The sequence below is a fragment of the Bos mutus genome, chromosome 22 (genome assembly GCF_027580195.1).
Source record: "Bos mutus isolate GX-2022 chromosome 22, NWIPB_WYAK_1.1, whole genome shotgun sequence".
Classification (NCBI taxonomy): domain Eukaryota; kingdom Metazoa; phylum Chordata; class Mammalia; order Artiodactyla; family Bovidae; genus Bos; species Bos mutus.
This window is the reverse complement of record NC_091638.1, coordinates 1,158,930-1,175,468: the sequence shown is the minus strand read 5'-3', so window position 1 is coordinate 1,175,468 and position 16,539 is coordinate 1,158,930. Positions and strand designations below refer to the sequence as shown.

At 43.8% G+C, this 16,539-nt stretch overlaps 1 protein-coding gene across 1 annotated transcript; it reads right to left on the bottom strand.

Moving 5' to 3' along the window:
* Window positions 1–755: 755 nt before the first annotated feature.
* PGAM2 (phosphoglycerate mutase 2) lies at window positions 756–3,110 on the bottom strand. The gene is made up of 3 exons (XM_005904394.3): window positions 2,646–3,110; window positions 2,344–2,524; window positions 756–959 (listed from the first exon to the last, which is right to left on the bottom strand). The coding sequence occupies exons 1-3, from the start codon at window positions 3,057–3,059 to the stop codon at window positions 793–795; spliced, it is 762 nt and encodes a 253-aa protein (XP_005904456.1). The 5' UTR covers window positions 3,060–3,110; the 3' UTR covers window positions 756–792.
* Window positions 3,111–16,539: the final 13,429 nt, after the last annotated feature.

Here is a 16,539-nt window from a genome sequence, read left to right as displayed (position 1 = left end):
CATGGAGCGAGGCACCTGCACCACCACGTCTGGGCAATTACAGCTCCTCTTGCTAGTGCCGGACGGAAGCAGCGTGGGACAAAGGATGTGCTGAGGAGGCTGCCAGCCCCACCCAATGGGGCTGGTGGCCAACCCCAGTGCCCCCTCACCTGCCTGGCTGCAGACGGCACTTCCTGTCTACTTAGGCTGAGCTGCAGGCAGGTCCCACCATGTCCCGATTTCCTAGGACAGCTCCAAGGCTCAACCCAGCCATGGGAGCTCCATGAATCATGTATTGCCAGCTTTAAGACCACCTGTGGGCTTATCTGTCCCTGGACAAGGGGACACTCATAGGGCAGGGCCCAGGGTACCATCTTGCCCTTCCCACCCTGGGGCTGCAAAGACAGTAGAGGACAACCAGTGTGAAGGAAGTGGTGTCCTGGCTGCAGTCCTGGCTCACCACGGGGTGGGCTGCATCATTTGAACACCCCTTAGGTGACCTTGGGCACTCTTAATTTAGAGGAAGGCTACCAAGTGGCTCTTCAGCTTCAGGGGTTATGGGGTGAGTTGTCAGGAGCCACCTGATAGCCAGGCATAGGGAGTCTCTTGGCCACCATCACTGGGGGTGGGTTGGGCAAGCAGCACAGGCCTGGGGCTGTGCTTATGGCATCCCAGGCAGCAGACCTGTGGAACTAGCCCTGAGTGAGTGCTGGGGTAGAGGGTGGGCTTCTGCCAAGCCACCTGCCGGACGTCTGGGGCCGTGCTGAACTCGACGCTGTGGAAGGAGGTGCCTTTATTGCCAGCACCCACCCTTCACTTAGCCTTTCCCTGAGCAGCCACAGCTTCCATGGCCTTGCGCACGGTCTCCTCGTCCCCCAGGAAGCGCATGGGCTTGGTGGGCTTCAGTGCCTGGTCCAGCTCGTACACAATGGGGATCCCCGTGGGCAGGTTCAGCTCCATGATGGCCTGGTCCGACATCCCTAGACCAGAGGAATAGGGTCCTTAGTCCTGCCCAGCCTGCTGAGCAGCTAGCCACCTGCTCGTGCATTTAGCAGGTTTCGTGACCTTTATGGGCCACGGTGCTGTCAGCCAGGCAGCAATCCTCCCACCCCTGACAGCAAAGCCACAGGAGTATGCCCGGAGAAGGTCAAGGCAGCACTGAGACAGCAGCCTACAGAAATAGCTGTGGCACACCAAGGACCTCACTCCACCCCAAGCTGTCTTGATCTGGGGCAAGGCCATCAGCCCCCTTGGCCCAGCGTGAACTCTGGCCAGACTCTGGATGTTTGGGATCAGGGAAAACATTAACCATTTGGTTTCTAGAGAGTTACAGTTTCTGGACATTCTGAGCAAAGGAGCACCAGTGCATTGAGAAGGGGGAGGGGGCAGGGAGGGACAGCGAGAAGGGCTGCTTACGGCCACGGCGGATGGGAGGTCCTGCCACATGTAAAGGAGAGATTTCCGAGGAAACCCAAGCCTGCTGGCCTCCAGTCCGTGGCCTGGAATAGCAGCTCGACCTTTGGTATTCCTGTCACCCCACTCTTAATGCAAGGAGAGCTTAAGAGAACATGCTCTGGTCAGTGCAAGACCCCAATCAGCTTTGCCTCAGTGCATTCATTTCTCCTAGACCAGGCTGCAGGAAGTCCCAGGAGGGAGGGCAGGTGGTCTTCCGTCCGCCTGGCCCAACGCCAAATGTGAGGCGCTTGTGTGGACTCAGCATCAGAAAGGCAGCTGGGGCGTCCATGAAGGAGCCTGTCATGCTGGGACGTGTTGCTCTCTTAATGAAAGCCAAGTTACAAACCTAAGGTCTCCACTGTTCTCCACACCCTGTTCCCTTCTTTTGACTAATCTTTGTTTGGAGTGGGTATGAGCCCGGGTGTGGGCAGGACCTTGCCCTTGGTTACCAGTAACATGACTTGACCAAGTTCACTCAGCAAACTGGGATTTAGAACCAGATGGCCCTGACTTTTCAGGAGTCGGTGTCCTTCAGCAGGATGCCAGCCCCTGGGCCTTCCCCCTTCTCACCTAGGGAATCCAGGCCAGTGGACCCCTGTACAGGGCCTGGGCCCTGAGTCTGGTGGCAGACATTTTCACCCAGAATCCTTAGAAGGAGACTCATGTTACATGGTGTCCCAGTACACAGAGAAATTTTTTTTTTTTTTTTTTTAACAGAGAAGGTTTCTCAACCCTCCTGGCTGTGAACTGGAGTTCACAATTAAAAAACCCTACCCTGATGCTAATGTCTACAAAGCTGCCTCAACGAAGTGACTGTCCTATGAAAAGAGCAGTTGGGGCTTGATTGGTTCATGGGAATGTGTCATCCCACCCGCCTCTGCCCATTCCGAATGTGAGGATGGGCCTCACCTTCCAGGTGCTTGACGATTCCCCGTAGGCTGTTCCCGTGGGCTGCAATGAGCACTCTCTTGCCAGCCTTGATCTGAGGGGCGATCTCATCATTCCAGAAGGGCAGGGCCCGTGCAATGGTGTCCTTGAGGCTCTCACACGTGGGCAGTTCCCCAGCTTTCAGGCCTGCATACCGACGCTCCTGGGGGCATCCATGCTGCTGTTCACTCCCCAGGTGGGCACCCCCGCCTCAACCCGGCTTCCATCCCTGAAGCCCTGGTCCCCAGGCCTTCCCTTTGCCCTCCCACATCCCAGCACCTCACCTTGCTGATGGACTTGTAGTAGGGGTGTTTCTCATCCATGGGGGGTGGTGGGATGTCAAAGGAGCGCCTCCAGATCTTCACCTGCTCCTCCCCGTGCTTTGCAGCCGTCTCTGCCTTGTTGAGGCCAGTGAGACCCCCATAGTGCCGCTCGTTGAGGCGCCAGGTACGCACCACAGGCAGCCACATTTGGTCCGTCCCATCCAGGATGGTCCAGAGGGTGCGTATGGCCCGCTTCAGCACCGATGTGTAGCAGATGTCAAATTCCATCTTTGCGTCCTTGATGGCCTGGGCCCCCCTCTTGGCCTCCTCAGCCCCCTTCTCGCTCAGCTCTGCATCGAACCAACCACAGAAGCGATTCTCCTGGTTCCAGGTGCTCTCACCATGCCGAACCATCACAAGGCGGTGGGTAGACATAGTGGTGGAGACTGGTGGGTTGTGGACAGGGGCGGGTGACTCCAGGGTGCCCCAGCTTTATAACAGTCTGTCCCCAGCCCCCGCCCCAGCCAACTGCCAATCGGCATTCCAGGCCTGACAGGCAGCGGCAGGTGGCCAGTAGCAGAGTTGGGTGTAAGGCAGGCCAAGAGCTGGACTTAAAATAGCCTCACCAGTCCCCACTCCCCACAGCCCAGGCTGGGTGGGGCTGCTGAGCAGGGCTGGGCGTGAAGAACAGAAGCCAGGGCTTCTGACAAACCTGAAATGCGAGGGCTAGCAGAAACAGGGACTCTGGGGAAAGACCCCCAGAGGTTGGCGCTCCCAGCCCTGTCACCGTTTGCTCCCAGGGAACTTGTCACTCCTAGGCAGAGGCACAATAAAATCCTAACTGCTTTCTTCAAATCACTCAACACAATTGGGGCACAAGCCTGCATTTCAGTAAGGATACTACTATGCTGTCAAAGGAACCAAAGTATATGAGTATGCACACGTGTTTGCCCACCCACGTGTGCGTGCCTGTGAGCACGTGTGTGTGTGCATGCATATACTACATGTACACATATTTGTGCCTTGCACTCACATCTGTGTTGCCTGTGTGCTCACATACGTGCATACATGTGAGCTGCCACAAGGCTACCCCCGTGGCTCTGCTCTGTTAACCTATGAATGGGGTCTGTATATTGGCAGGGGACCTTCCGCAGCACTCCTGACCTCCCTCCTCAGGTCCCTCTTGCCCTGGCAGACTCTTGCTCTGCCTTGCCTGCTCACAGGATGGGTGGTATGGAAGCCTCTGGCTGACAGCCAGGCTGGGAGGAACTCTGATATCTCCACTAATCCCCTCAAAGGACAGGGGAGAAGGAAAGAGTGCTGTGGACAGAACAAGGGAATGGGTGAGGGCCGCAGCCCTGAAGGGAGAGTCTGGCCCTGTGGGAAGTGGCAGCAGTGTGGGGCAAGGGCTGAGGTGGGTTTCCAGGACAAATGAGAGCTGCGGGCCTGGCTGCTTGGTCCAGAGAGGGGCAGAAGGTTTTCAGCTCTCACATCCTTTTGTCAAGTTCTTACCCACATCTGCCACACTCTCCCACCTTACCTGCCTTCATGCAAGACAGGCATATTCTCAATTGAAAGTACCTTTAAAAAGAAAAAGAAATCCAGGACTCATAATGGGTCCCAGAATCAGAGGTACTGCATGTTAGGTCTGTACCCAACTTAACAGAAGCATACAGAGGTCAGCTGAGGTTGGGACTTGGGGGCAGTAGAGTTGGGTACAGGCCCAGGACTTCTGCATTCAGCTTTTGGGGGGACAAGGGCCGCTGGGGTCTTGGCAGTGAAGAAACCAAGCAGAGGGGCAGGGTTAAGATGCCAAGTTGCAACTGCACCAGCAAAGAACCAGTCTTTATAGAACAGCAAACAAGTGTGTGGTAAAGAGGCATGGAGGGCCTGGGTCATGTGCCCTAATGAGTGAGAATCACTGGAGAGTCTGAAGCATGACTGTAAAGTCAGTTGCAGCTGTGGAGGCAGGATTGCAAGCCAGCGGCCCTGGTAGAGGTGGTGGCTTTGGGTTAGGTGCAAATGAGGCTGCTTAGCCTGGGCTGGGTGCAGATGGCCTGGTGAGGAGGTGATAGACTGGGGAGCCAGTGGGCTTACTGCAAATCAAAGGAAGAGATGGGACATGCCTTTCTGTCTGTCTGAGGTATGTTGAGAAAACAGGGGACCTCAAAGGAAGTTTTAAGATCGAGTAGACACACAGCTTCTCAGTCGTGGCACACTTCAACCTGTCTTGTTCATTCAAAAAAGCATTTGCTGGGCATGTCTAGTGTGCCAGGGCTGTTCAAGCACTGGGCAAGCAAGGCTCTGCCTGGGGGGGTCTCCGTCCCAGTGAAGGGACATGGACAACAACGTGATGTGTGTAGCATGGTGGACAGTTAAGAGGTCCATGGAGAAGCAAGCAGAGGGGCAGGAGGACTGCTCTTTAATGGGAGGATGGAGTGAGCACCCTCCACTGGTCTCCCCATGACCAGAGCTGTAAATCCTGGACAGAGGCAGAATGCAGATCTCAGAGAACTGAAAAGTATCAGGCAGATGAAGCAGGTCAGATTCAAAGTTGCATGTTTTTTCTTTCAGAATTGCCCAACTTGAAACCTAGAAGTGTGCCCAATGTGGACAGAAAGGGCTCCAGAGAATATCTCTGGTCCAAGGAATAGAAATAAAGTTCCTACAAGCCCCTTCCTTTTCTCCCCTTCTTACCACCACAGCTCCTGGGCAGTAATGTGGAGGTGGCCCTGTCAGCCAGGCAGGTACCTAAAACCCTGAGAGAAGAGCTACCCTCTAGCCAGAGGAGGAGAGGCTGCAAGAGTGCATGGCAACTACCCACTGCTTTCTCTCTCTGCCCTCCTGCAGCTGAGGACTGCATGCAGCTACAGGAGCTGTGCAGCAAGCTTGGGGATGGAGGGGGAATAAGACCCCAAATTGCTGGCCAGTGGCCTTGAAAAGCAAGGACCAGGGAACTGTCAAGTATCTGGGCAAGCATGGAGAAGAGACAGATTCAGTGAGTGATTCAGTACAATTACAGGTGAATTCCTGGGCTCCCCGAACTTGTGGGCTTCGACCTAGACTGACCCACTGGTGACCTGATTATCTGCCAAAATGATAAGATCAACGTTCTCCTTAGAATTTAAACAGACTCTCAATATCCAAAATACCTAGGACAATTTTGTATGTGGCAGTCTAGTTTTTCCCAAACCATTTATTGCATGTCCTTTCCCTATTATTGTCTATTCTTGGTTCTTTTGTTGTGAATTAGTTGACCACTCATGGGTTTATTTCTGAGTTCTCTATTCTGTCTGTTGGCCTATGTGTGTGTTTTATGCCAATATCATACTTTTTTGATCACTGTAGCTTTGTAATATAGTTACAAACAACTGTGTATCTCCAGCTTTGTTCCTGTTTTTCAAAATTCCTTTAACTATTCATGGTCTTTTGAGGTTCCATACAAAGTTTTAGCTTTTTGTTTTGTTTTCTGTTTTGAGAAAAATGCCACTGGAATTTTGATAGGGACTGTATTGAATCTATAAATTGCTTTTTGTAGCATGGACATTTTAGCAATATTAATTCTTCCAGTCTATGAGCATAGAATAGTTTTACACTTATTTGTATCATCTTCAAATTTTTCATCAGTGTCTTAGGTTTCAGTGTATAGATCTTCCACCACCTTGATTAAATTTATTTCTAGTTATTTTATTCTTTTTGATACAATTGTAAATAGGATTGTTTTCTTAATTTTTTTCTGCTATTTTTTAGTATATAGAAACATAACTGATACTTGTATATTTTGTATTTCAAAACTTCATTGAGTTTATTAGTTCTGACAGTTCTAGATTTCTTCTAGATTGTTGAATTTGTTGGTATATAATTGTTCGTAGTAGTTCTTAAGATCTTTTATGTGTTCTTAGTTGTAATGTATCTTCTTCCTCTTTCATTTATAGTTTTGTTTGATTCCTCTCATTGATGAGTAGCTAAAGTTTTGTCTGCTTCATTTCTTTTTTCGAATAACCAGCTCTTTGTTTCACTGGTATTTACTGTTATCTGGTGATTCATTTCTGCTCTGATTTTTGTTACTTCTGTCCTTCTACTAACTTTGGACTTTTCTGGTTCCTTGAGGTGTAAGGTTAGATTGCTTATTTAAGCTCTTTCTTTTTCTTAATGTAGGTGTATATTACTATGAACTTCCCTCTTCGAACTGCTTTTGCTGCATTCCGTATGCTTTGGTATGTTGTATTTTCATTTCCATTTGTTTCAAAATATATTTTGCTTTCTCTTTTGACTTCTTTTTTGATTCATTGATTATTCAGGAGTATATTATGACATCTCCACATATTTGTGAATTTTCCAGGTTTCTTCTTGCAGAAGAAATTTATTAAGAAAATTATTTAAGAACTTGCTTTGTGGATATGACCTATCTTGGAGCATACTCCATGTGTGTTTGAGAGGAATGTGTATTCTGTTGATAGATGAAATGTTCTGTATATGTCTGTTAAGTCCATTTGGTGTAATACATAGTTTTAAGTCTAATTTTTCCTTATTTTCTGTCTATATGATCTATCCTTTGTTGAAAGTGGGATACTAAAGTCCCCAATTATTACTCTGTATTTCTATTTTCCCTTAATGTCTGTTAATATAAACATAAACATATTTAATAAAGATGTAAGTTATACAAATATACAATAATATACATATATTAAAAATATATATTTGCTTTCCCTAATGCAGGTACAAAATATTTTTGGGGGGGGTATTCATCTTTTTTTATTATTTTAATTGGAGGCTAATTCCTTTACAGTATTGTGGTGGGTTTTGCCATACATTGACATGAATGAGTCATGGGTGTACATGTGTTCCCCATCCTGAACCTCCTTCCACCTCCCTCCCCATCCCATCCCTCAGGGTCATCCTAGTGCAACCAGCCCTGAGCACCCTGCCTCATGCATCGAACCTGGACTGGTGATCTATTTCACATATGTTAATATACATGTTTCAATGCTATTCTCTCAAATCATCCCACCCTTGCCTTCTCCCACAGAGTCCAACAGTTTGTTCTTTACATCTGTGTCTCTTTTGCTGTCTTGCACATATGGTCATCATTACCATCTTTCTAAATTCCATATGTATGTGTTAATATACTGTATTGGTGTGTTTCTTTCTGACTTACTTCGCTTTGTATAATAGGCTCCAGTTTCATCTACCTCATAAGAACTGATTCAAATGCATACTTTTTAATAGCTGAGTAAATATTTAAAATTACCCTTGTTGGATTGACCCTTTTATCTTTATGCAATAACCTCTACATCTCTTTATATATATATGTGTGTTTATATATGTAGAGAGAGAGCAAAGTAAATCAGCTATATATATGTATGTATATCCACTGTTTAGATTCTTTTCCCAGATAGGCCATTATAGTGTTGTGTAGAGTTCCCTGTGAAAACAGTAGGTCCTTATTTGTTATGTATTTTAGTTTTGTTATTGAAGTATAGATGACTTACAATGTTGTGCCAATTTCTGCTGTGCAGCAAAATAACTCAGTTATACACATATATACATTCTTTTTAAATATTCTTTATCATTATGGTTTACCACAGGATATTGACCATAGCTCCCTGTATGTTAAGACCTTTTTGTTTATCCAGTGCAAATGTAACAGTTTGCATCTACCAACTCCAAACTCCTGGCCCCTCCCTCGCCCTCCCCACTACCGTGCCAACCATAATCTGTTCTCTGTTTCTATGAGTTTGTTTCTGTTTTGCAGATAGGTTCATTCCGCATATGGAAAGTGAAATCTCTCAGTTGTGTCCGACTCTTTGCGACTTCCTGGACTGTAGCCTGCCAGGCTCCTCTGTCCATGGGATTTTCCAGACAAGAATACTGGAGTGGGTTGCCATTGCCTTCTCCAGGGGATCTTCCTGACCCAGGTATCGAACCCAGGTCTCCCACATCGTAGGCAGATGCTTTACTGTCTGAGTCACCAGGGAAGTCATTCCACATATAAGTGATCAGTTTCGTTCAGTCGCTCAGTCGTGTCTGACTCTTTGCGACCCCATGAATTGCAGTATGCCAGGCCTCCCTCTCCATCACCAACTCCCGGAGTTCACCCAGACTCACATCCATCGAGTCAGTGATGCCATCCAGCCATCTCATCCTCTGTCGTCCCCTTCTCCTCCTGCCCCCAATCCCTCCCAGCATCAGAGGCTTTTCCAATGAGTCAACTCTTCGCTTCAGGTGGCCAAAGTATTGGAGCTTCAGCTTTAGCATCATTCCTTCCAAAGAACACCTAGGACTGATCTCCTTTAGGATGGACTGGTTGGATTGCCTTGCAGTCCAAGGGACTCTCAAGAGTCTTCTCCAACACCACAGTTCAAAAGCATCAATTCTTCGGCGCTCAGCTTTCTTCACAGTTCAACTCTCATATCCATACATGATTACTGGAAAAACCATAGCCTTGACTAGATGGACCTTTGTTGGCAAAGTAACATCTCTGCTTTTGAATATGCTATCTAGGTTGGTCATAACTTTCCTTCCAAGGAGTAAGCGTCTTTTAATTTCATGGCTGCAGTCACCATCTGCAGTGATTTTGGAGCCCAAAAAAATAAAGTGTGACACTGTTTCCACTTTTTCCCCATCTATTTCCCATGAAGTGATGGGACCAGATGCCATGATCTTCGTTTTCTGAATGTTGAGCTTTAAGCCAACTTTTTCACTCTCCTCTTTCACTTTCATCAAGAGGCTTTTTAGTTCCTCTTCACTTTCTGCCATAAGGCTGGTGTCATCTGCATATCTGAGGTTATTGATATTTCTCCTGGCAATCTTGATTCCAGCTTGTGTTTCTTCCAGCCCAGCATTTCTCATGATGTAACTCTGCATAGAAGTTAAATAAGCAGGGTGACAGTATACAGACTTGACGTAGTCCTTTTCCTATTTGGAACCAGTCTGTTGTTCCATGTCCAGTTCTAACTATTGTTTCCTGACCTGCATATAGGTTTCTCAAGAGGCAGGTCAGATGGTCCAGTATTCCCATCTCTTTCAGAATTTTCTACAGTTTATTGTGATCCACACAGTCAAAGGCTTTGGCATAGTAAATAAAGCAGAAATAGATGTTTTTCTGGAACTCTCTTGGCTTTTCAATGATCCAGTGGATGTTGGCAATTTGATCTCTGGTTCCTCTGCCTTTTCTAAAACCAGCTTGAACATCTGGAAGTTCACTGTTCACGTATTACTGAAGCCTGGCTTGGAGAATTTTGAGCATTACTTTACTAGTGTGTGAGATGAGTGCAATTGTGTGGTAGTTTGAGCATTCTTTGACATTGCCTTTCTTTGGGATTGGAATTAAAACCGACCTTTTCCAGTCCTGTGGCCACTGCTGAGTTTTCCAAATTTGCTGGCATATTGCGTGCAGCACTTTCACAGCATTGTCTTTTAGGATTTGAAATAGCTCAACTGGAATTCCATCACCTCCACTAGCTTTGTTTGTAGTGATGCTTTCTAAGGCCCACTTGACTTCACATTCCAGGATGTCTGGCTCTAGGTGAGTGATCACACCATCGTGATTATCTGGGTTGTGAAGATCTTTTTTGTACAATTCTTCTGTGTATTCTTGTCACCTCTTCTTAATATCTTCTGCTTCTGTTAGGTCCCTACCATTTCTGTCTTTTATCGAACCCATCATAGTGATATCATATGTTATTTGTCTTTCTTTTTCTGACTTATGATAATAATCTAGTTGCATCTGTATTGACGCAAATGGCATTATTCATTAATTTTTGTAGCTAAGTAGCAGCCCATCATATGTATGTACACATCTTCTTTATCTGTCCCTCTGTTGATGGACATTTTGATTCTTTTTATGTTTTGGCTACTATGAACAGTGCTGCTACTATGAGCAGTGCTGCTATGAATATAGGGGTGTATATATCTTTTTGAATTATAGCTTTAAATTTTTTTTTTCTTTTTTAAGAAAGTATTTATTTTGATTGGAGGCTAATTAACTTTACAATATTGTGCTGGTTCTTGCCATACCCTGACATGAATCAGTCATGTGTGTACATGTGTCCCACCAAACTGAAGCCCCCTCCCACCTCCCTCCCCACCCATCCCTCTGGGTTGTCCCAGAGCACCAGCTTTGAGTGTCCAGCTTCACGCATTGGATTTGCACTGGTCATCTATTTTACATATGGTAGTATACATGTTTCAATGTTATTCTCTCATATTGTCCCATCCTTGCTTTCTCCCACAGAGTCCAAAAGTCTGTTCTTTACCTCTGTGTCTCTTTTGTTGTCTTGCATATAGGGTCATCATTACCATCTTTCTAAATTCCATATGTATGTGTTATTGTACTGTATTGGTGTTTTTCTTTCTGGCTTACTTCACTCTGTATAATAGGCTCCAGTTTCATCCATCTCATTGGAACTGACTCAAATGTGTTCTTTTGTATAGCTGAGTAATATTCCATTGTGTATATGTACCACAGCTTTCTTATCCATTCATCTACCGATGGACATCTAGGTTGCTTCCATGTCCTAGCTATTGTGAACACTGTGTACTAGGGTACACATGTCTCTTTCAATTCTGGTTCCCTTGCTGTGTATGCCCAGCAGTGGGATTGCTGGGTCATAAGGCAGTTCTATTTCCAGTTTTTTAAGGAATCTCCACATTATTCTCCATAGTGGCTGTACTAGTTTGCATTCCCACCAACAGTGTAAAAGGGTTCCCTTTTCTCTGCACCCTCTCTAGCATTTATTGTTTGTAGACTCTTGGATAGCAGCCATTCTGACCAGCATGAAATGGTACCTCATTGTGGTTTCAGTGTGCATTTCTCTGATAATGAGTGATGTTGAGCATCTTTTCATGTGTGTGTTAGCTATCTGTATGTCTTCTTTGGAAAAATGTCTGTTCTTTGGCTCATTTTTTGATAGAGTTGTTTATTTTTCTGGTTTTGAACTTCATGAGCTGCTTGTATATTTTGGGATTAATTCTTTGTCAGTTGCTTAGTTTGCTATTATTTTCTCTCATTCTGTAGGCTGTGTTTTCTGACTGGTATGAGGTGATACCTCATTGTAGTTTCAACTTGCATTTCTCTCATAATCACTGATATTGAACATCTTTTCATGTGTCTGCTGGCCATCTGTATGTCTTCTTTGGAGAAATATCTAAAGTTTTTCTGCCCATTTTTTGAATGGATTTTTTGGGGAGTTTTTTTGTTATTGTTTGAGCATTCTTTGGCATTGCCTTTCTTTGGGATTGGAATGAAAACTGACCTTTTCCAGTCCTGTGGCCACTGCTGAGTTTTCCAAATTTGCTGCTGAGTGCAGCACTTTCACAGCATCATCTTTGAGGATTTGAAATAGCTCAACTGGAATTCTATCACCTCCACTAGCTTTGTTTGTAGTGATGCTTTCTAAGGCCCACTTGACTTCATGTTCCAGGATGTCTGGCTCTAGGTGAGTGATCACACCATCATGATTATCTGGGTCGTGAAGATCTTTTTTGTACAATTCTTCTGTGTATTCTTGCCACCTCTTCTTAATATCTTCTGCTTCTGTTAGGTCCATACCATTTCTGTCCTTTATCGAGCCCATCTTTGCATGAAATGTTCCCTTGGTATCTCTAATTTTCTTGAAGAGATTTCTAGTCTTTCCCATTCTGTTGTTTTCCTCTATTTCTTTGCATTGATCACTGAGGAAGGCTTTCTTATCTCTTCTTGCTATTCTCTGGAACTCTGCATTCAGATGCTTATATCTTTCCTTTTCTCCTTTGCGTTTCACTTCTCTTCTTTTCACAGCTATTTGTAAGGCCTCCCCAGACAGCCATTTTGCTTTTTTGCATTTCTTTTCCATGGGGATGGTCTTGATCCCTGTCTCCTGTACAATGTCACGAACCTCATTCCATAGTTCATCAGGTACTCTATCTATCAGATCTAGGCCCTTAAATCTACTTCTCACTTCCACTGTATAATCATAAGGGATTTGATTTAGGTCATACCTGAATGGTCTAGTGCTTTTCCCTACTTTCTTCAATTTCAGTCTGAATTTGGTAATAAGGAGTTCATGATCTGAGCCACAGTCAGCTCCTGGTCTTGTTTTTGTTGACTGTATAGAGCTTTTCTATCTTTGGCTGCAAAGAATATAATCAGTCTGATTTCGGTGTTGACCATCTGGTGATGTCCATGTGTAGAGTCTTCTCTTGTGTTGTTGGAAAAGGGTGTTTGCTATGACCAGTGCATTTTCTTGGCAAAACTCTATTAGTCTTTGCCCTGCTTCATTCCGCATTCCAAGGCCAAATTTGCCTGTTACTCCAGGTGTTTCTTGACTTCCTACTTTTGCATTCCAGTCCCCTATAATGAAAAGGACATCTTTTTTGGGTGTTAGTTCTAAAAGGTCTTTAGGTCTTCATAGAACTGTTCAACTTCAGCTTCTTCAGCATTACTGGTTGGGGCATAGACTTGGATTACTGTGATACTGAATTGTTTGCCTTGGAAACAAACAGAAATCATTCTGTCATTTTTGAGATTTCATCCAATGTTTGTTATTGTTGACTTATATGAAAAGACCCTGATGCTGGGAAAGATTGAAGGTGAGAGGAGAAGGGGATGACAGAGGATGAAATGGTTGGATGGTATCACGGACTCAATGGACATGAGTTTGAGTAAACTCTGGGAGTTGGTGATGGACAGGGAGGCCTGGTGTGTTGCAGTCAGTGGGGCCGCAAAGAGTTGGACACAACTGAGCAGCTGAACTGAACTGAACTGATAAGCGATTTTGGAGATCAATCCCTTGTCTGTCGTATCATTTGCAGATATTTTCTCCCCTTCTGTAGGTTATCTTTTTTTTTTTTTTTTTTCTGGTTTCCTTTGCTGTTCAAAAGCTTATAAGTTTGATAAGGTTCCATTTGTTTATTTTTGTTTTTCTTTCTATTGAATTGGGAGAGTGACCTAAGAAAACATGATTTATGTCAGAGAATGTTTTGCCTATTCTGCCTTCTAGGAGTTTTATAGTGTCATATATTGTGTTTAAATCTTTAAGCCATTTTAAGTTTATTATTGTGCTTGGTGTGCAGGTGTATTCTAACTTCATTGATTTACATGCAGCTGTCCAGCTTTCCCAGTGCTCTTGCTGAAGAGACTGCCATTTCCCCCTTTTATATTCTTGCATCCTTTGTTAAAGATTAATTAACCATAGATGTTTGAGTTTATTTCAGGGCTCTCTATTCTGTTTCATTGATCCATATACCTGTTTTTGTACCAAATACCACACTGTTTTGATACTCTAGCTTTGTAGTATTGTCTGATGTCTGGGAGAGTTATGCCTTGTGCTCTGTTCATTTTCCTCAGGATTGCTTTAGCAATTCTGGGTCTTTTATTTTTCCATATATATTTTGGGGTTATTTGTTCCAATTCTGTGAAAAATGTCATGGGTAATTTGATAGGACTCAAATCTGTAGATTGCTTTGAGTATTATTGCCACTTTGACAGTATTAATTCTTCCAGTCAAAGAGCATGGGATATCTTCTTGTTTCTTTGAATCATCTTTTTTTTTTTTAATCATCTTTTATTTCTTTTTAAAATGTTTTATAGTTCTTAGTGTGTAAGTTGTTCACCTCCTTGGTCAGTTTTATTCCTAGGTTGAGTGGGGCTTGGTACAATTTTAAAAGGTATTGGTTTTTTTTACATTCCCTTTCTGATACATTGTTAGTATAAAGTTCAGTTCAGTTCAGTTGCTCAGTCATGTCTGACTCTTTGCAACCTCATGGACGGCAGCATGTCCATCTGTCCAGGTTCCCCTGTCCATCAGTAACTCTCAGAGTTTGCTCAAATTCAGGTCCATCAAGGTGGTGATGCCATCCAACCATTTCATCCTCTGTCATCCCCTTCTCCTCCTGCCTTCAATCTTTCCCAGCATCAGGGTCTTTTCAAATGAGTCAGTTCTTCACATCAGGTGGCCAAAGTAGTGGAGTTTCAGCTTCAGCATCAGTCCTTCCAATGAATATTCAGGATTAATTTCCTTTAGGATAGATTGGTGTATTGCATTGATGGATGTATTTACATATGTTGAAGCATCCCCTTGTGAACCTGGGATGAATCCCATTTTGTCAGGGTGTATAATTTTTTTTTTTTTAATGGACCATATTTTAAAGTCTTTATGGAATTTGTTACAATATTGCTACTTTTTTTTTTTTCTTTTGCTCTGAGGCATGTGGGGTCCTACCTTCCCGGCTAGAGGTCAAACCTGCACACCCTGCATTGGAAGGTTAAGTATTAACCCCTGGACCACCAGAGTAATCCCTGTATGATCTTTCTTATATCTTGTTGGCTTCAGTTTGCTAATATTTTGTTGAATTTTTACATCTATATTCATCAAGGATATCGGCCTGTAGTTTTCTTTTTTGGTGGTGTCTTTGTCTGGTTTTCGTATCAGGGTGATGGTAGCTTCATAGAATGACTTTGGGAATGTTCCTTCCTCTTCAGTCTTCCAGAAGAATTTGAGAATAGTCAGTATACTTTCTTTTTATGTTTGGTAGAATGTGCCTGTGAAGCCATCTGGTCGTGGACTTTTGTTTGTAGGAAATTTATTATTATTATTATTACAGATTCTATTTAATTTCTAGTGATTGGTCTGTTCAAATTATCTGTTTCTTCTTGATCCAGTTTTAGTAGGCTGTGTGTTTCTAAAATGTTGTCCATTTCTTCTAGGTTGTCAAATTTGTTGTCATATAATTGTTCATAGTATTCTCTTAATGGTTGTATTTTAGTGGTACAGTTGAGATTTCTCCTTTTTCATTTGTTATTTTGTTTATTTGGGTTTCCTCTCTTTTCTTCTTGGTAAGCCTGGCCAGAAGTTTATCAATCTTGTTTACTCTTTCAAAACCAGCTCTTGGTTTTGTTGATTTTTTCTATTATTTTTTAACCTCTATTTTATTTATTTCCTCCCTGATTATTATTATTTCCTTCCTTCTGATGACTTTAGGTTTTGTTTGTTCTTATTTTTCTAATTTTCTTAGGTGATAGGTTAGACTTCCTTGAGATTTTTCTTGTTTTGTTTGTTTTAATGAAGGCCTATATCACTGTGAACTTCCCTTTAAGCACTGCTTTTGCTGTGGACCATAGGTTTTGTATGATTATGTTTTCATTGTCATTTGTTTCAAGGCATTTTTAAGTTTCCTTTGTGATTCCCTTTTTGATCCATTTGCTTTTTAATAGAAAGTTATTTAGTTTCCATGTAATCATTTTTTTCTAATTTATTTTCCTGTGGTTGATTTCTAGTTTCATGCCATTGGCATCAGAGAAGATGCTTGATATAATTTCTGTACTCTTAAATTTGTTGAGGTTAGTTTTGTGCCCTAGGATGTGTTCAGTCCTAAAGAATGTTCTGTGTACACTTGAAAAGGATGTGTATTCTGGTTTTTTGGGGTTTTGTGTCCTGAAAAATATTAATTGTTGAATTGTTCTGCTGTATCATTTAGGACCTCTGTTGCTTTATTGATTCTGTCTGGAAGATTTGTCCATTGGTATGAGTGGGATATTAAAGTCTCCTACTACTATTGTATTGTTATTAATTTCTCCCTTTATGTCAGTATTTGTTTTATTATTTGGGTTCTTCTATGTATGGATGTGAAAGTTGGACTGTGAAGAAAGCTGAGTGCCAAAGAATTGATGCTTTTGAAGTGTGGTGTTGGAGAAGACTCTTGAGAGTCCCTTGGACTACAAGGAGATCCAACCAGTCCATCCTAAAGGAGATCAGTCCTGGGTATTCATTGGAAGGACTGATGCTGAAGCTGAAACTCCAATACTTTGGCCACCTGATGCGAAGAGTTGACCCATTGGAAAAGACCCTGATGCTGGGAGGGATTGGGGGCAGGAGGAGAAGGGGACGACAGAGGATGAGATGGCTGGATGGCATCACCGACTCGATGGACATGA

Coding starts and splice junctions, on each gene's coding strand:
- PGAM2 (XM_005904394.3), bottom strand. CDS start 3,059: ATGTCTACCCACCGCCTTGTGATGGTTCGGCATGGTGAGAGCACCTGG. Junction 2,525..2,645: donor ACTACAAGTCCATCAGCAAG/GTGAGGTGCTGG, acceptor GGATGCCCCCAG/GAGCGTCGGTATGCAGGCCT. Junction 960..2,343: donor AATCGTCAAGCACCTGGAAG/GTGAGGCCCATC, acceptor CCTCTGGTCTAG/GGATGTCGGACCAGGCCATC.